At 31.8% G+C, this 20831-nt stretch overlaps 1 protein-coding gene across 1 annotated transcript in view; it reads right to left on the bottom strand.

Annotated features, from left to right (window-relative positions):
- Positions 1-18801, bottom strand: part of LOC129216064 (calcium/calmodulin-dependent protein kinase type 1-like) — a 55257-nt gene extending 36456 nt beyond the window's left edge. Inside the window, exon 1 of the mRNA XM_054850208.1 lies at positions 18385-18801. Within this exon, the coding sequence (XP_054706183.1) occupies positions 18385-18473 (89 nt within the window). The 5' untranslated portion in view covers positions 18474-18801. The remainder of the gene's footprint in view (positions 1-18384) is intronic.
- Positions 18802-20831: the final 2030 nt, after the last annotated feature.

Here is a 20831-nt window from a genome sequence, read left to right as displayed (position 1 = left end):
CAAACTTTACACCTTCATGGCATTGAAATGTTCTTAACACCATTGATAATTATTCACTAAACAAATTACATTGCATGAAGTCCAGAAATTTTCCAAAATTGAAGTCTTAAAAACATTTTAGGACTTTCATGATTTTGTCAGTAGAATGATCCGAGTTTAAGAGCAATTTCAGAAACTGTTTGATAATGATGCTTTAGAAATGCAATTTTAGGCTACATATGTTGAAACGTTTGGGGAAGAGAAGATGGCCCTGCCTAGTAGCGCAGCCAGAAACCCCTTTCTGGATGGGGTTTTTGGTCGTAACAAACTATGGTATATGAGGGGGTTATATGCACATAAATAACTATATTTGGATTGGCAAAATTTGTAAATATAACCAAGGAATCTGGGAGAGGTTTTAACTCCTAAATAACCCCTCGGCTGCTCCAGTGGATCTCCTCGGAAATTTTGCAAAATTGAAGATCTCTTGTGACATGAATGTGTGAGAAAATTTGTAGAGTTCGCGGCTCCAAAAAAATAATTTAAAGCTTTTTTTGGCAATATTTGGAAAAGGGGTCAGAGATCTCATCCAGAGCAGTTCTAACGCTGAAAAACTATTATTTTAAAATTATCTTTGATGATGCTGCACAAGGGTTAGAAACAGGGTTTGTTGATTTAAATCAGCTTGATTAAAATCTTGATTAAAATCCTGATTTAAATCAATTTTTTTTTTAAATCATTGATTTAAATCAATTGATTTGAATCAAGTGATTTTTTATATCAAAATCTTTAAATAAAATCAGTTAATTTTATTTTTATAAATTAATTTTGCATTTTTAGAATGTGTTGCTCTAAATTTAAATGCACTTACATTATACAATGTTAACTTCAACAGGCAAAACCAGGTCTGTGGAGTCGGAAGAAAAATGGCAGACTCCAACTTCAACTCCAGCTTTTTTATTAATCTTTCATATTTTCAAATCACCCCCCCCTACCCCCTTATGGAAAGGGAAAAAAACTATCAAACAGAGATTGAAATATAAGTTCCTTTTTATGAAATTTTTTATTGTACATTCCTTTTACTATTTTATAACTGAGATAAAGACAAAAAACATTTTATTCTTTTTATTTGAAAGTGATTACTTAGAAAATGTTAGGCAACAAAACTGCTTGCTGACAATTGCTATCAGTTAAATAAAGTTAGAAAATAAGCAAACTAGCAGACAGCGTAGGTAGCTAGCTGGTGACTGTTACAGAAAGTATGATAAACAATCAAGCCAGCTGGTTGACACAATGACAGTTATTTTCTTATTAGTAGGCCTTTATACATGTAATCAAATTAATTGGTAGTCAGTGTTTTTTTTTTTTTTTTTAATGCAAGGAGAGTCAGTGAAAATTAAAGAAAAAAAAAAGAAATCCGGAGTTGGAATCAGTATTTTTTTAACGTCTCCGACTCCTTTAACCCAAAATCAGTCCGAATCCACAGCCCTGGGCAAAACTACATAGATCCCTCTTGATCTGTGTGAAACAGATTACCCTTCTTGAAATATTGCTGTTACTCCCAAAATTACAGTTCAATTCAGTATAGAACCAAATAAAAATTTTCAGTTTTTCTCATACACCATCACTGATATAATTAAGAAAAGTAATTGCTCAACATATTCTTTTACACTAAAATGTACATGATGATGGGAACAATATTTTTAAGCAAAACAAAAACACTTCTTATCCAAGTATTATAAGATATTTTTAAATCTTAAAAATGTATTGAATAGTTAGAGAACTTATCTTAGTTTTAAAAGTAGGCTGAATAGTTTCATCTACAGTATAAAACAATTATGTTTATAAATGTAAAGTAATAAATAATTATAAATTTAATAAAAATCAAAAAATTCTGATTTAAATTAAAAAAATCTGACTTTTTTTATTTTTTTTAATCAAAAAAAAAAAAAAAAATCACGAACCTTGGTTAGAATTAAGAATTTTAAACTAGGCCTCATGATGAAGCCTTGTATAAGTTTCTAGGGGTTAAAATAAAGAACCTAGGTGTTATCTGTAATGAATCAAATCATAAGTGTATCTCAATATTAAATAGAAATGCTAAACTGCTGACAGCATACCGTTGCTTCAAAGCAACAGTAGGTTATCTTACAGTTATTTCTGAGATTAGATGTGTTATACTGTTGCTCTGATATTTAAAAAGATCTGTAAAGAATACAAAAGAAAATGATTTTTTAAAGACAAAATTAAAAGCACATCAAAACTACTTTCAAAAAATATATCAAAACTTTTTTGGGTCAATCAATATGAGCCAGGAAAAAAAGTTTGACAAGACAAAAGTTTTGATATGACAATGGGACTCAAGAACACTCATTTATAAATTGGATTTGTTGGTTATGTATATAGCTTGCTGTCCATGTTTTAGTGTATTTTTATCATTTTATGTATAACAGGTGCACAATATGAGGCCCACTCATCAATCATGATATTCCAGGTTTAATTTGTGATTAGTTCAGGCCTTATCAAAACATTGTTTTGACTATCACCCTCAACTTGGAGTACAGAGAAGAAAAACAAAATTCTCTCCCTTCTGTTTTCTCATATCTGAATTCAGAGTTGGCAAGTAGCCAAGATAAGACACAGTATTTAATGAAGATAGAAAAGGAATACAGATGAAGTCTTTTTTTTTTTTTTCATGCTCATTATCTTTGAAAATAAGACTCAAACTACTGTTAATCACAATGTTACACACTTGAGTTCCTTTCACTGCTTCAGTAGCATATTTTAAAACCACAAAACTAAAAACTCTTCCCTTTGAGGTTTGTTTATTGTTCTACTAAAATGTTTGTTCTACTCCAGTTATCTTAATCTCAACAAGATGACAGTTGTGGTTATTGATAAAGGTTATCTGCATTTTTATTGATTTATTCATAAACTCGCTAAAATTGAACACCTCTCAAAGTTTGAGCAAAAAATCAAATAATTTAAACAAAGCCATTTATGAATGGCTGTTAATAAAAACTTCTACTTTACCATGTTTTATTCTAATCTACACTAAATTTGATTTCAAAATCATAAAAGTAATTTTTTAAAAAGATTTCCAAGATTTTTTTTAAAGAAAAAATATGAATTCCCTTTACCTTGGGGATGGAAGTTTCAGCTAATTTAGTCAAATATGAAGATGACCAACATTACACACACACACACACAATACAGGCAGAGTAATTTAAATTATCAATTAAAATAACAACATTTCCTAAAATATCCATTACAACGAGGACGACAGCCCGAAAAATCCTCATCTGAATGGAAAAAAAATCAAATTCAACACTTAGAACACAAATGAAAATGGAGGGTGCAAGACTAATCATTGGCTTAGCAAAAGCTGACCCAAGGGCCCCAAGTTTTGTGACTCAACCATGACGAATGGTTGGCACGTTTTGCATGAAACAAGCAAAATATATCTGCTGATTTCTTCCAATGCTTTGCTTTAAAATATATCACGTGACTTGGGGTCTGGATTTCATGAATGAGTCTTCACACCCTCTATTGTATCTCTTCTCAAAGATTCAACATTCCTTGGACCTCATTTTTGGATAACTATGGAGCATTTTTTCATTTCTTATTTCTGTATCTCAGAGCCAGATGTATGCAAGTCCAAAAACTGCGATTTTCTATTTATTGGTGCATTGTATGTAGAAGCCTATTCCACATCCAGCCGTGTGAACTAGTTCTTTGAAAAAAATCCTTTTCAATTTTTTTACCAGGGTTAAAAGAGCCTGTGTCCTATCCTTTGCATGTGCTCAAAAAAAAAGTTTTTCAATCTCTTAACTGATAAATTATTATCATAATACTTACATCCTTCTAGCTCTGAGGTTCAGATTTGAACTTTGATTATTTTGCTCGAATAAAAATATTAGACCTCAACTAGAGTACCCAACAGACGTTGTTCTGTTCAAACTTTTTAAATTGTAAAGTTAAGAAATTCAATAAACTATCAAGTGTTTGAACTGTTTTGTTGAAAAAAATATGTAAAAAGAAAATGTTTTTAAGATGCTTGGTGTCGGAACACGTACATATTTATTACAACTTGATTAATCTAATGCTCAATAAGCAGTTCTTTCATTATGTACTTTTTCTTTTGAGTTTCATAGATTTCATGGTTTGTTCCTTCAGCCATTCTCAAAGGGTAAAAATCATCCTCAGATATTACGTGCAAAAACTAATTACCCATCTAGAAAAAACGGGAAATTCCGCTGCAACATCATCCATATGAAAAGAATAAAACAATCGAAAAGTCATTGTTTAAAAAAATGATAAATGTAAAAACAGTTCTCTGAATAAGCAAAAAGTTTTAAAATGTAAATCAATAATTCAGCAACTCTATTGTTTATGGCCAAAGTCACCAAGCCACAGGGTTGGCAAAAACCCGGGTTTTTTTTAAAAAGCCCATGGATCCACGTTTTTTTTTTTGGGTTTTTTTAAATAAAACCCAAAAAAAACCCAACTAAAGCTGGGTTTTTTTAAAAGAAATGTGGGTTTTTTGTCTTTTTTTAGGTAAAATGCGGGTACTTGTAGCATATTGTAGCGTAAGTATATGGACAAAGCACAAAAATTGTCTTGGGATAAAAAAAAAAGCTGGAAAATTCAGCGTTTTCTGAAGAAAAGTATGAAAGACAACGAAACCTAAGAATGGTGAAGTTTAAGATTTTTTAGTTTCCATGAGTGATAAAATCTATTGTTCGTTTTTAATTTACATTTTTTTTTTTTTTCATTTTACTTTATTGTATTTCATTTTGTTATGCAAAACTACTAACCTCAAGTAGTTTAAATCCCTTTTTACTGAATTCCAGCTCAATCAAGACATTTCTTTGAATTTTATGTTGCTTGTTTTTCTATTTCTGTGTACAGAGTAAGAAATATTAAACTTTTTTGTAAGATAATGAAAATAATGTAACTCCTATTCTGTTTTCTGTCCGACCATTTGTAAAACCTGCTAATTTCTAAAAAATATACCTTGTGTTTATTCAAGATTTGTGACGTGTTGGTTTGCAGAAAATAATTCAAATGAAAGCCTTTTAGATAGAGTAGTTTCCTCTGTACAATATACAAATATGAGAAAATCAGACGTGACAGGACTTAGTCAAGATAATTTGAGTTATTTATTGACGTTAAAGAAAAAAGTAAAATATATTTATTTAAATTCTTTGCAGTATTTTTTTAATACTGTTAACAGTTAAGAAATACTATTCAAGTTAAAAATTCATTTTTTATGTCCATTCTCTGTGGTGAAGAACAAATAAAAAAGAAGCTTAAATTGTGAAAGTATTTAAATTAATTAATTTTTTAAAAACTTCTCAGAAAATTTAAAAAAACCCAAAAGTGGGCTAAATAATGGGTTTTTTTTAAATGGGTTTTTTCAAAAAAACCCATTGGGTCCAACCCAGTTGGGTCCAATCCGGCCAACCCTGCCAAGCCATCACTATACTGCAATCCGGCTGCGAATTTAGACCGATTAGTAGTCTGATCTTTTGAATGAAAACTTTCACATCCTGCTCTCTCACTGAACATTTGTCTCACTTACTATCCTCCCTTGAGTACTTGAATGATCTTCATATTTTGTCTAATTTGTTCTTTCCACCAAAGATAAAAATCTTCCACTGCTCTGATCTTTTGTGTACAGAACTACCCTGCTGTAACGTATCTGGATGGAAATAAAATTTGTTTCTTCTTTCAATTCCACCATCTTTCCCTTCAATAATGTACTAATTAGTTTGATAATATTTAAGGCTTTTTGCCAGTGGCGCCTAAACTCAGATGGATTTGAGCCGAGAAACAAATGTTGCTAGATACGGTACTTTCTGATCATTTGGCTAGGAAAATCTGAGGCAACGATCCCGTCACATGGTTCAACTATGACGCAAAAAGACATGTTTTGCGTGAACCTAGTGAAAGAAACCTGATTTCTTCCAGTAAAATATATCATGGGACCTAAAATCGTTGCTTTTAAGAAATGAAGGCTTCACTCTCCCTCTCTCTACGTTTTATATATTCTCAACTAACATATCACAGTAGGAAATTTAATTACAAAAAGCAGAGCTGGATTTCTTATTGTCCTTTGGCAACGGGTTAAATATTTATTTCAGTTCTCGCTGAACAATAGGTTAAAATAAATATTAATCATTGGGGAGATTTAACCAGCCAATGTTTAAATAAATTAATTAATTAACAAAAACGTTTCCGATTATATCCATTGCAAATCTAAACCATTCTCGAATCAACTTAGTTAAACACAAAAAATTTGATCAAAATCGGTCCAGCCGTTTAAAAGCCTTATGATTTACAAACACACGAACAGAAGAAATATATGTCTTAAAGTCTACTATTAAGATGAGATATGATTCAAAGCAGGGTTGGCAGGTTTTTGACCAGGGGAAGTTCTAGAAAAATTTCAACAAGGGGGCAAGCTTCCCCGATAGGGAGGCCCAGACAAATTATACCTTACAAGATTCCAAATCTCTTTCCTAAATTTCTATAGGGGGACCCGGGGTAAAATGGGTATAGTTGCATTTTTCTTGATTTTATTCTACTGGACAACATTTTTTGAAAATAAAAAAATATGATGAAAATGTTTACATATCAGGCAACATTTTGACTTTGAGGAAAAAAATTCTAGCAACTCATTTACCAGGCTTAGCAACAGTTTTATTTTTCAAAACACAAAACAATGCATTTATAGTGAGTGATAAACTTCTTTCTAGAAAAATTTACAGGAAGAGTTTCGTAAGTTTTTTTTAATATTTACAAAAATTTTATAGTACTTTTAGTTGTACGGGGTAAAATGGGTATAGCCAAAATTTTGGAGTTAAAGACCTTGAATGCATGAAGATTAAAAAACTTAAATTATATTTGCAAGACAAATGTTAGATATTATTCATCTTTTAAACTAAAAGTATGTTTTTAAAAAGTTTTATAAATAATCAATCTGCATTTATTTTTATTTTAATTACTATAACATATGCCAATTAGCACTTTAAGGTATTATATTTTTCGATTATTATCGATATAGATCATGATTACTGTAGGTTAGTAATTTAAAGTTTATTATGTATATGGTTCATTGCTACACATTATAAAACATAGTAAGTATTGATAGCTAATATATGCTGTTTTTTTAATTTCCTTTTAAAACCACCAACCCCCTATGTCCAGAACATAGTCTAAGTACAACCTCACACACAATCACAACAGAATCCTTGTGTCTCATAGCAAAGTTGTATTAAATAACTAAATCCTCCTGCTATACCTCTTGGTTCACAGCCATTTTTTAGCACTGGCAAGGAAATGAAAAATTTACAAAAAAAAGTAAGACTTCAAACAAAGGTGGGAGAAGTTTTAATTACAGAGCAGGTGGCTGCAAGATTTTACACGAACAGGCAAGAGAAACAAAAAAGCAGGAAAAATAAATAAATACACATAAAATAAATAAATTTAAAAAAAATATATTAACAATAACTGATAAAATAACTAATGAAGTAGAAGTGAAAACTAGTGGTTCTCCTGGTTGTTAATCCCAGCAATTGGCGACAGGGCCCTTGTTAAATTTGTTGAATTCATGGGTTTAATCACTGAAATCTCAGCTGAAGGTGAATATACTGAGAAGTTTGCTACAAAATCAAATTATCCAATGTGCTCCTCAAGAAAGATGACATTGATGTTGTGCAGGCATCATAATGTTGTAAAAATACTACCTCAGCCAAACCGCAAGTCTTTGCCAAGCGCCTTTTGTTCATAAATTTGGTTCTGTAAACATTTTTTGTGGTTGTTTTGGATTAAAGTTTTTATCCTCCAATGCAGTTATACTCAATTTAAAAAAAAATTTCTCCATTAGTTACAGTGTAGTTCAACTTTAAACAGCATATACCCATTTTACCCCGAAGCACGGGGTAAAATGGGTATACACAGGGGTAAAATAGGTATACCCCTTTACACTAAATTTAAAGTAAAAAATTAACACAAACTATGTCCAAATTAGACCTCAGATACACAATGTATAGAATATTGAACAAAAACACAGTTATATTTTATGATTTTTCTGCTATGGGTCACTGAAAGTAAAAATGCTGTTTTTTATACCCATTTTACCCCAAGTGACCCTACTAAGAAAACAATCATTGTTGCGTTTAACAACACGAATATTGATTTTGTATTTGTAGCCTATTTCTCAAAAAAAAGTTAAAAGTAAAAAATAATATAAGCTAAATAAAATGATAAAAATATACCTATGGAAGCTTTATTTCCAGTAAGAATACCAGAGATACAAAAAAGCTAAAATATGCTTAAAAAATCAAGTTAAAAATGAAAAACGTGAAACTAGGCTTTTGCGAAGAAGACATATCGCAAGTTAAAAAAAAATGGAATCAGGGTTTGTCGAGAAATCTGAATATGATGAGAATCTGGAGAAATGTGTGCTGTACAGAACACGTGCTAAGAAAGAAACTTTGGGGAGTACAGGCAAGGCTTGGTTTAATTGTAAGCCTGAGAAGCATGGGCTTTTGGGGCCATGTAGCTTCGGGGGGGGGGGGGGGGGGGGTGAAATTCTCAAAAAAATTATTTTATAATAATGAATGTTTTTATTTGTTTTGCACCGTAATTGTTTTTCTGAATATGTTTTGTTCCAGTATAAGTTAAAAAATTAAATTGTTGTTGCTGGCTCCGTTTTCACAAGGTTTATGAGTTCAGTGGAAAACTAACTCTCTGTGATAGAGTGAGAAAACTATCTGGAGTGACATCTAGCATAGAATGAGACCACTCAGATGTAACTCCATGTTGGTACAGAGCTCGCTGTTACTGCTTAAAGAATTTATTTTGTTTTTGTTGATTTACAACATTTAAAGATGTTTGGTAAGTTTCAAATTACAAATACAGAGCTGTTGATCTTTATTGGGGGCTGGTAAATTGACTAGCACCTGATTAGATGGGCCCAGAGTCTGTTGTGAGCTGTCACTTTTGTATCCTAATCAAAGCATGGCAGAATACTCCGAGACTGCAAGTGACCATGTCATGCATTGAAAGCATGCCATGTGGCATCCAAGTCATGATAGCAGCAAAAGGCGGAGTTGCTAAAGATTAATTTTTTTTTTTTTTAACCTTATTGACCAGAAGGTACTTTACATTTAATATGTTTAATTCATGTTTTAAATAAACTTTAAAATGTGTTAAAATCATAAAAAACTACGTAAGAACGATAAAAATACAGAAAGTATTTGAGCATAATAATTTGGCCACTCTCTGAACAAAAAAAAATAAATAATTGGTTCATCCATTTAGGAGCTACGATGCCACAGACAAGACACAAATATGCAGGTACGTATATTAGGCTAAAAAAGGAAAAATTATACCTCAAAGGTGTTTTTTGTGATTATATGCCATAACTTTCTCAATACTTCATCAAACTTAGAGGAAAGACATCATTTTAAAGATCTTTTCAGAAAAAATAAACAAACAAGTCACATTTTTACTATGCTTGAAAAAACTACTTTAACTTTAGGGTGAATGACCGGGTACCTTTTTGCGACTTTTATCATAATTTTTGCCTTTTCTAACTAGGTATTGGTAAAATTGATTTTTAATCTTTGTTATTTACATGAATCTGAACTAAAGAAAGTTGCAACCGTGTTTTCAGAAAAAATTTTGGGAAGAGTTTTTTAGCATTTAAAATTTCTATACCTATATTCAATAACCGGGTCTCCATTACACTGTGCATCAAAAAATACCCCTTTAAAATGCTTCTGACACTATTTTTTGATGATTCTCATGTAAAATGAGCCCTTGAATCAAAATATGACCATAATTTTCCCCCATCACCCCCCCCCCCCTTGATATTGCGCCCCCTAGTTTTATTCTGTTTTCAGCAGTTACATAGCAATTATTTATATTCGATAAGAAAAACAGCATTGTATTCACCATTATTCTTCTTCTGAAGGGTTAGAGAAGTGTATAGTTTAAAAGCATGAACATTTGTAGCAAGTTGGTTCACTCAAACGAGTCCTCCCCCCCCCCCCACATAAAAAAAAATTCTAACAAATCCTCACAAACGATTTTTTTTTTTTTTTTTTTTTTTGATAAAGGTTCGTTTTTTCAATTTTGACACTTATTTTCTTGATATAAAACTAAAGTACTGGACTCACTTCCCATGCCCAAAAACTTTTTCGCGCTAAGTCATTCCACATCACACACAACTGACCTAATTTTTCATATCGTCCCAACTCGACTATCTCCAATTTGGATGAAATTTTATACTGGTGTACAGATGCTTTTGAAACTAACCTGTGCAAATTTTCAGCTTCCTAGATCCAAATCCTGAGGATCTAGGATCGCCGAAAAATATGATCCAAAATAAATACTATTTGTCGTTTGCGAGAAAACCTCGTTCTACAATAAATAATGAATGGCTAATGTTGTGGAAACCAACTTATAGTTTTTTTTTTTTTTTTTTTTCAACTGTTATATGTCAGAAATTGTTTTTTCTTTATCCTTTAAAAAGATACTTTGCAAAAAAAATATGACAGAAAAAGAAAGTTATCTTGTTCTGTCTGATGTATGAGTCTGCTTCCAGAACAGGATATTTTTCTGTTTCTATCATATTTTTAATTTGCAAAAGAACTTTTTAAAAGAGAATTAAAAAACCTATTTCTGACTAATAACAGTTGCAAAATCCCTATTAATCGGTGTCCATGGCATTCACCATTCTTTATTGTAGAACAAGATTTTCTTGCGAACGACAAACAGTATTTCAAGCTCATTTTTTTTATGCTCGTCTGAAAGAACACCATCGTAAAGAAAAACTATTTTAATGGGAAAAAATATGTCCTTTCTAATGGTACCAATGAAAAGAAGATGCAAGGTGACTAGACCTACAGAGTATTAAAAATAGGCTATTTTTCATGTGAACGATTTTGACAGCCACTTTGGATGCCAAAATTTTTTAGAAAATCACTATTTATGCTCTGCAACTAAAAACCATTAAAAACATGTATATTGACAATGGCATTACAAAGTACGAGCTTTTGAATCATTTTTGTTCAAAATTTAAGACATTCTAAAATCCAGGAAAAAGTTTCTCCACTGTGTTTTCCTTGCAAATTTGCATGCGTGCTACGTAAAAGTTAATGAACTCAAATTTATAAAAAAACTAGAACGTATTAACAACTAAAAGTACTTTAAGCCCCTAAAACTTCAAGCTTCCAGTATGATAAAAATTTTGGCAACCTGTTCTTAAACATTGCAATTCGTTACGACAGTACAAATTTTAAGCTGATTTTTTAGTCCCTAAATGAAGGAACACCATCAAAGAAAAAACTTATTTTGAAAGAAAAAAATCTGTTCTTTCTGATGGTTTTAATGAAAAGAAGATGCGAGGTGACAAACTTGAGCTATAGTGCTTTGAAAATATGCTATTTTTCACCTGAATGTTTTTCATAGCCACTTTGGATATCAATATCTTTTAGATGCTTTTGAATAATTTTTGGTCAGATTTTATGACAACCAAAAGTCCAGGAAAATTTTTCCCCATTGCGCTTTTTCACAAGTTCACGCGCATGCTAAGCTACTCAAAATCTAACAAGCTCAAATTCACAAAAATACTTGAATCTATCAACGGTCAAACGTACTTTAAGAGCCTAAAATTTCAGGCTCCCAGTGTAATAAAATTTTCTGTAAATTTACTCTAAACTTGGCAATTTGGCACAAAAAGTTGATCTGCCATTTTGGATCACATTTTTCGGAGATCCTAGATCCTCAGGATTTGGATCTAGGAAACTGAAAATTTGCATAGGTTAGTTTCAAAAGCATCTCTACACCTCTATAAAATTTCATCCAAATCGGAGATGATCAAGTGGGGACCCATAGGTCACTTGACATGGAATGACTCCGCTGTAAAATATTAAAAATTAATACACTTGAAAATACTGCATATTACCAGGGGTCTGTCCAGGATTTTTCACAGGGTCCGTTTTTTTTGTGAAAAATCAAATAATTTTGTGAAAAATGAATTAATTTTGTGAAAAATCAAAAAATTTCGCAAAAAAAAAAAAAAAAAAAAAAATCTGTCAAAACAAAATTTTAGAATTTAGAGATGGCACAAACGGCATCAATTAAACTTAAAGTTGAGTGTTTTCCTCTTCTACGTCGATAAAATCATTCTGGATTTTTTTTCTAATATTTGGCGGGGGGGGGGGGGGGGGAGGGGCATCGCTGCTTCAAGTATCAATATTTATCTACCATTCTACATTCATTATGTTAAAGTATACTAGATATATTTCTGTACAGTACTTAAAATAATTGTAACAAAAATATGAATAAATAAAATAAAATTCAGAATAGGGTTCAGCATTCAACTTTTTGACCCAAGACATTCTTAAAAAGCAAAGAATTTCGTTTAAAACTTATAAATTCCGTGATTTTAACAAAAATAAAAAGATATTTCAATTGTTTACCTCTTAACAAAGCGTAATAATCATCAAAATTTCGTAAAATCGGATTCCCATAGCGGATGCAAAGAGATCGCAATTCTCAAAGTGAAGGCATCAAAAGTATAAAAACGGCTTGTAAAAGAAATGTTTTTGATAAAATTATTTTAAAATTGCATTTTAGAGTCCTATGATAAACATATCATTAATATCTGTGGACACAGTTGACCCAAAAAATAAAATAAAATAAACCATCTATTCAGCATTTTAATTTTTGACTCATAACAGAAAATGGAATTTTGCTTTAAAAACTTGAAATGAGAGTTCTAACAGAAATAAAGAGACTTTTCATTTATTTGAATGCTAATAAAGCGAAGTTAGCTTGAAAAAAGAACAAAATATGATTCTCATATCGGATATTAAAAGATTGCATTTTTCAAAATGTAGACATCTAAAGAAAAGAAAAAACGGTAATTAAAAGAGTTTATTTAAAGTTAATCATCCTTGTTAGCATCGAAAAAACAAAACCCAAATAATTTTCTCCCAAAATAACAATTAAACATCGCACAGCACCCTAAAAACGCAAATATTAACAAGCTGGTAAAATGATGAGAATATTTTCTAATCAAGTCATTATAAAAGTTTAACACCAGACGCTAAGTGATGATAATTTTGAAGTTGGTAACCTATCTGAAGCGATCATATTTTTTCCTCATCCTTACTATTCCTTTGCAGTTCTAAGTTCATTTCGCAGATATATATTATTATTGTTTATTAAATCATGAGCAGAGAAAAGTGCTTTCCAATGCCTTTTCAGAAAAGTTTACAACACCGCCGCTAATTAGCTGTGATAAAACAAACAACCATTATATTTATTTGGCAGTAGCAATTATTTATCGCTTGCAGGAGCATCGCAAGAGTGCCTATTTTTTTTTTTTTCAAAATCAGCCGATTTTGTATTAGCTAATTCCTCTAATTTGACTTTAAAAAAAGTTCCAAAAATTATCGGTTTATACACAGAAATATGCTATGCGTTACTTTGCTTTCAGATTTGCTCTTTCAATAAACAATTTGTGACAGATCCGATCTTGTTTATCAGAATTTTGTGAAGAGTCCATTTTGTTTGATCGGGATTTTGTGAAAGGTCCGTTTTGTTTGATTGGGATTTTGTGAAAGGTCCGTTTTGGTTGATCGGATTTTTGTGAAGGGTCCGTTAACGGACCCAAATATCCTCTGGCCAGACCCCTGATTACATACAAGTCACACTGCAGATGTTAGATGCAAAGAAACTTTCTGTATTATTGACGTTTATTCCAATTACATTGACAGATATAATTAGGATTTTAAATGAAATTTATTATACTCATAATTGGATGAATATATTTTTATATTTCAGAGGGTACATCCATTGTTTATCACCATTTGATCAAATGTTTCGAAATTATATAGGGTGTAACAGTACAGAGTTTACAAACTTTCAGGGCAGAAAAAGTACACCTAGATGATGGGAAATTACATAGCAATGTATGGTCGGAAACGCTTTCATGACATGATAGTGACGACACCAAGTACAAGAAAGACAGGACAAAAATAAGAGGAAAATACATGTTTGTAATTTATAATCCGGCAAAAATGCAGGGAAGTTTTTGTCTGGTGTACCCGATGGAAGTTGTTACGTAAACCGAAGAGTCAGATGATGATGCATGAGCACACGTGGTTTTTGTTGCCACAGTCGCCTTTACGTTTGATCTTCAATGCGCCGGAGATGTTAGGCATGCATCACAGCCCGGGGTCATAATTTCGACACCTACTTTGATGACGATCAATGGCTCTCCTTCATGTTCTTTTCTTTTGTTTGTGCCTTGTCTTTTTGGTGATTTGTGCCGTCACTACTGCGCCAGGAAAGCGTTTCCGACCATGCATTGCCGTGTGATTTCCCATCATCTAGGTGTACTTGATCTTGCCTGAAAGTCTGTAAACGCTGCACTGTTGCACCCTGAAGAAAAATTTGATCAATCGCGTCAACATCAGATTTTGTTACAACAAAAAATAGTTGTGACTTTTGGTTGCTCCAGAGTTACTTTTGTTATGATGTGAAGTGGAAAACAATATTACGGCTTTTTTCTTTTTCTTGATGGACAAACATTGTTACATTGTCAGTGATACTGATTTAGGAACTTTGAGTCTCTTGATATGTAGACAATAATATTTCAGTTGGAATATATGATGTCTTTTTTTTTTTTTTTGAGCCTATACCTACGAATGTCAGACGACATGACAACAAAGGTTGAGCAAATGACAGTGAGAATAAAAATTACAGATAATATTTTTCAATGCAACGGCCACATGTATGAGCTTTGTGGGCCCCATGCGGTCCGCGGGCTGTAAGTTGAACATGACTGGTATAAATAAATGAAAAACTAAAAATTCATTATGAAATACCAAAGCGTAAAACCTAATACATCCAGTATTACCAAAAAACTGGAGAGACATTTTTTCTAAAGGACCATTTAGCTTGTAACGTAAACATAAAATAATGGGAAAACAATAAGCCATTTTTTTTTGATGAAAACAAACTACACATTTCCAAAGATGAGGGTGGAAAATGTTTCAATTAAATAGAAGAGATGTCAGAAAAAAAAAATTTTAAGTGATCTGTTGGGTGAACTTAAAGTTGATTTTAAGAGATATGTATTCAACCTCATACTATCTTTATGTTGCTAGTAAACAACACACATTCAAAGTAAATTGCAGTACAGTAAGTATTATCATTTAGTATATACTTTAGTGTAAGGTTAAGATCAAAAAGTTTTGAGCAAATGAAACTACATAACTGAAAAGAAAATAACAAATAAAACCTGAGCAAGTTCTCCCTTGGTCCCTTCCAATCACAAAAACATATACAGTCGACTCCCGCTACAACGCGATTCAACTTATGCAAAATGGCTATAACATGAATTTTCCACGAAAAACGAATTTTAGAGTTGATGTGAATTCCTCGTCCACAAAACAAATTTTTTTGGAAGGAAGTATCAGCTTCATTACTGACTACTCAATATTGATTTCGTGAATGTTATTACATCCCTTTAGCATCACGGACAGCGAAAGTTCACACACCAAACAAATTTTCACATCCTAGTTTTAGTGCACTAAATAACCACTCAGCATCTTACATTTACTTTTTCATTCTAAGTATTAAAGTTCATTAAATATAATGGCACCTTAGTGCACTGTTTCATCTAACGTTTATGAAGATGGGAAGTAAAAGAAATTTTCTGACAAAAAAAAAAGGTTAAGATTCTTGATATGCTTAAACAACTGCAAAACGCCGACGGTAGCGTGATAATAAGTATGAGTGAATCTTCCACACGTACAATTAAGTCAAAACAAAAAATATCAATAAAAGTTTAGAATTTAGTTTCAATATTGAAACTTGCAGAGTCTAAGCAAAATAAATATTATGAAAATAGAAGCTGATCTTGTGTTAGGGATTAAAGAGATCAGGAAGAGATGCTGTTGCCGTAAATGGAAACGGTTTAAAAGAACGGGCGAAGCAACCGTATTTTAAAATGTATTAGATAGGAATAATGATCTGATCACGGAACGTACATCATCATCATTTTTTAACTCATAAATATTATATATTACTGTATCCACTGTATCCTATTATAGTGCAGCATTTTATTATTACTACATAATGTGCATACCATATTGCTTTATTTTATGTATTTCCCTCCCATTGATCATTCATTTTGTGTATTTCAAAGTACTTTATGTTGAATAAAACAGCTTTTTTATTTTTTAAATACAGTAAAAGTTCAGTTCTTTACGCAAGACACTATAATGTATAGTAAAGGAATGATTTAAAGCAGTTTGAGGGGAGTTTACAAACATCTAAAAGAATTTGTATATGTTTCTAAAAAAAATCGATTTCATACATTTTTCTACAACGCGAAATTTTAACTCGGTCTCGGAACGCATCCCTCGTGTAAGTCGGGACTCAACTGTAAAAAAAATTAGTTGAACACTTGTTTTATATAAACTGAATATTAAGTTAGCTAAAAACTTGGAAATGCATTATGCTGGGATTACTAAGTTTTATAGAATGTCTAAATATTCAAGCAGTTCCCCCTCTTACTTGATTCTAAGGTGAACATCCTTTTTAACTTACAGGACGCAAATATGCAATTACAGTTATTTTCTTATACCGTTAACTTAGTTTTTTTTTTTCTTTTGTTTATAGCTTTTGGAAAACAGTGGAATAAATTTTCACTGGTCCCATAGACCATTACAACTTATGATCTGCTGGTCCTATTGATGTTTTTGTGGTTCCGGACCAGTGGACCAATGTTAATTTCGAGACCTGATTATATAAGTACGTAGGATCAGTGTATCGTAGTGGTAGAAAAAAACTTGTTTCTTTTCTCATTCCAAATTTAGAGAGAGAGAGGGGTTTCATTTTTAATGCATATTCTGGAATTTAAATTTAAAAAAAAAAAATCTTCATTTTAAATTAAAAAAAAAAAAAGAGTCTGGACAGCTACAAAAGCATTAGACTATTTTATATTTGCATCATAAACTGTCTCTTTCAATAATTACCACTTTGGATATTGGTTAATAAAATATAGCAGCAGATTATTTGGCAGTTTTTAACATGAATTCCGGAATTTGTTCATTTAAAAAAAATTTAAAATTCTGGGATAGCCCTCAAAAAGTTTCTCACGGAAAAAAAACTTATATTCCCATTAATATTTGTAAGAAAACATAAATAGGATTTGCTTTTAATTTACACAGCCAATCATGCAATACACGAAGTTGTTTCGATGGCAAAATTCAGCTTTTAAACAGAAGATAAAATCTGAATAAGGGAATTTAATTTTGAACTTCAAGGGAAGGGTCAATCATGCAATACACAAAGTTGTTTAGATGACAAAATTCAGCTTTTAAACAGAAGATAAAATCTCAATAAGGAAATTTAATTTCGAACTTCAAGGCAGGGGTCTGGACCAAGAGGCCATCCGCATTCTCCGAGTACATAGATGAAATAAGATCAATATCTTTTTTTTAGTTCATTTCTTAAACTTACACAATTGATTTCATTTTGTAATTTAAGCATAAAATAAAAGTAAAAACAGCAGAAAAGAATAAATTTAACATATATTGTAAGAACTTGCTTTTAGTACTTTCACTTGCAATGGCTGGATCAGAATAGACCTTCATTTTTTAAAAATACTTCTTAGTAAGCTGATACATTTTAGTAGCGATTGTTTAAGTAATAATGTTATATGAAATGATTGTCATCTAATAGTGAAAAAATAAGCATTTAAAAAGAGAATTCACATTCATATAATTATAATTATTCAAATAATAAAAAATGCATTAAGAACAAAAGAAAACGCATAAATTTAAAGTGATTTTTTTTTCATGACAAAGATTTAAAGGTTAAGTACACATCAAATTTATAAATAATATGAAATTAGAATAAAATAGAAAACCTATGCATACATTTTGAAGTTGCAATTTTCTCTCTTTTTGTAGTAAAAGGCTACCAAATTTAATAGATTAATAGTGTGTTGAAAAGTAAATAATCAATTATGATCACACAAAATCGACATTTATATACGCTTTTAAATTTTAATTTTTAATGATGCAGAGATTTAAATTGTTCACCACAATTTCACACATAAACTAAGATACTTCATCTCATAGGAAATTACCTGTAACCAAAAATATTCAAGTGAAAGTTAAATGTACAATAAAACACAATACTATTCTCACTGGCATAATGAATTACTAAAAGCAACACAAGAAAAACAAATTGCCTTTATAGCAAGAACAACATAAGATTAAACCATTATTTTGCTTTAAAAACAGATACAAAGATTACAACTGTTGATTCATCATAAGTATTCTTGAAATGTTTACATCAACTTACGTGCCAAGTAGATCTTTAAATTCGTACTTATCCTCAACACTAAATGTTTCTTTCTTCCGCTGAGCATCTTTTTTTCCAAACAGAGGCATTATCACTTAATAATTCCAAATCTACAACATTGACTTGAATGTTTGTGCAATCCTTCTTTATTATTTAATAAAACAAATACTCTCAACTTAATATCACAGCTATGGCCATTGCTATGCACGGTCTTTACCATGTAACTAAACAGGACATGGCTATTGGTGACGTCATGAAATTATTGGTTCGGGGCGGATCAGTAGGTGAGAAATTGATAGTGAAGAAATTCGATTTTATCTCATTGGTATGTGTTCTCATTTACGCCTGCTAGCCTGTGCACTTTATCTGATTACCTTCCACCATCTACAATCTCAACATCATCTGCTGCCCTACTGCAGTTAACGATTTTGGTCCCTCTCTCAGTTAAACGTCTTCTCTACGAACGGAGTTGAGATGTTTAGTAAAAATTCTGAAAAAGCCGGGCATTGCCGATAGTTTTCGTTTCAGTGCGCACTTTTTTGCGTTGATTGAATGATTGTAACTCGAATGAATCTACGATCTTACAGCAATAAATTATGAACTAAAATAACCAAGATAGATTGATAAACCGCTGAAGTATCAGACACAAATTTAATATATTTTTTACATACGATCTTACAGCAATAAATTAAGAACTAAAATAACCAAGATGATGGATAAAACGCTGAAGTATCAGACACAAATTTTAATATATTTTTTTACGCACGAATCCTAAAATAAAATGCTTTTTTTTTTCTTTTTTAATTCGAAATAATAGTGGCTTACAGCAGATGACCGCCCTTTTATGCTGTCGAACATTTGCTTGTTCCGGTTTGTGCCGCCGAGTCATGTGGTAAGAGTTTAAAGAAGTGAGCTTCTAGTAAAACTTTAAATTAACCAAAGGGAAGAGAAAATGTTTTGTTGAAAAAGTTTTCCTGCAGCAGCGTCGCCCGTGTGGAAAAAAATAAATAAAAAAAAATAATAATTTGAATTCTGAAATTTTGAATCCAAATTATGTTTTTCGCAATCACGAACTGAGACAGGACCCTACTCATTGGAGTTATTGTTTCTAGAAACGGCTCCTGTCCCCCCCCCCCAAGTCTGCCTCTCCTCCTGGGCGGTTACGTGTGCATAGTTGTGTGTGTGCGTAGACCTGTGTGTATGCACGTAGGCGTGTGTGAGTGTATGTGTGTGAAGTCGTGTGTTGGTATGTGTGTGAACGTGCGTGTGTGTAGGACATGGACGCCTCCGACCAGGAGAAGCGGGTAGCTCAAAACCGGAGCAGCCGCGCCACCAGCAGAGGACGGTGGGCGGTGGTGCTGCAAAAGCTTCTGGTCCAAGTTGAAAAAGGCACGGACACCAAAAACGGTCAAATGAGAACAATAAGCAATCGTGATTGCTCAAAAAATAAAAAGTCGTTTGCGGTGATCATTCAGCAGTATTTAGAAAATCAGATGAAATAAAAACGCTCTTTTTTCTTCTTAATTAAACTACATATAAGAACGTTGCTAGCATTTAAAAGGAGTTGAATGATGTATGGCGCAAGGAATAATTTACTCGATTAAAATATGCACAAACAGTATTCTCCCCCAAAGCGTTTTCCGTGATAAAATCTCGATATTTTATCAAATTTCACTAGTGCGGCATCATTTTAAAGTTTTTTTTCACCACTTTCGGCGAAAAATAAGGATACGATTAGCACTTTGGTTCCTTTTTTGGAAAAAAAAAAAAAACATTTATTTTGTTTTTTATTTCGCACCCTCAATGCACAGCAACTTGAAATGGAGAGGTCCGTTGCCTCAGTTGATAAGAACATGGTGATAATATTGCGAATGTCATACTTATGAGTTCGAATTCACATGCGCCGAAAAATATTGTTTCATTGATTTATTTTCTTTAGCAGAATTCTGATCCAAGTTTCCAGGAATAATTTATCTATACACATTTCTGGATTCTGAGCTACAGATATTTTGTTGTTAAAATCAGGAAACGAGACATAGATTTTAACATGGTATTTTTTTTTTCTTTTAAGAGGCATATACATTTCTATAAATTTCGTTGCTTTAATACGCATTGTTTTAGTGTCATTTTAACGATCCTCCTACAGACCAGAAAATGTTAGTGCAGTATAGTTTACTAAGACTCTTGCTCTTGCGCCAAAAAAAAAAAAAAAAAAGGAAAGAAAGGAAAAGAAAAAAAAAAAAACAATTTGACCAGAAGATGTAATTTTTGAACGACTAATTTTCCTCAGCTGAATTTGGATTCAAATTTCGATGAATTTATAATTTGAACTCATTAGGAGCAGGATTCTAAACACAACTCTGAAACAACAGGATTCTAAACACAACTCTAAAACAACAGGATTCTAAACACAACTCTAAAACAACAGGATTCTAAACACAAATGAG

The sequence above is a fragment of the Uloborus diversus genome, chromosome 2 (assembly GCF_026930045.1).
Source record: "Uloborus diversus isolate 005 chromosome 2, Udiv.v.3.1, whole genome shotgun sequence".
Classification (NCBI taxonomy): Eukaryota; Metazoa; Arthropoda; class Arachnida; order Araneae; family Uloboridae; genus Uloborus; species Uloborus diversus.
This window is presented reverse-complemented; position numbering and strand designations above follow the sequence as displayed.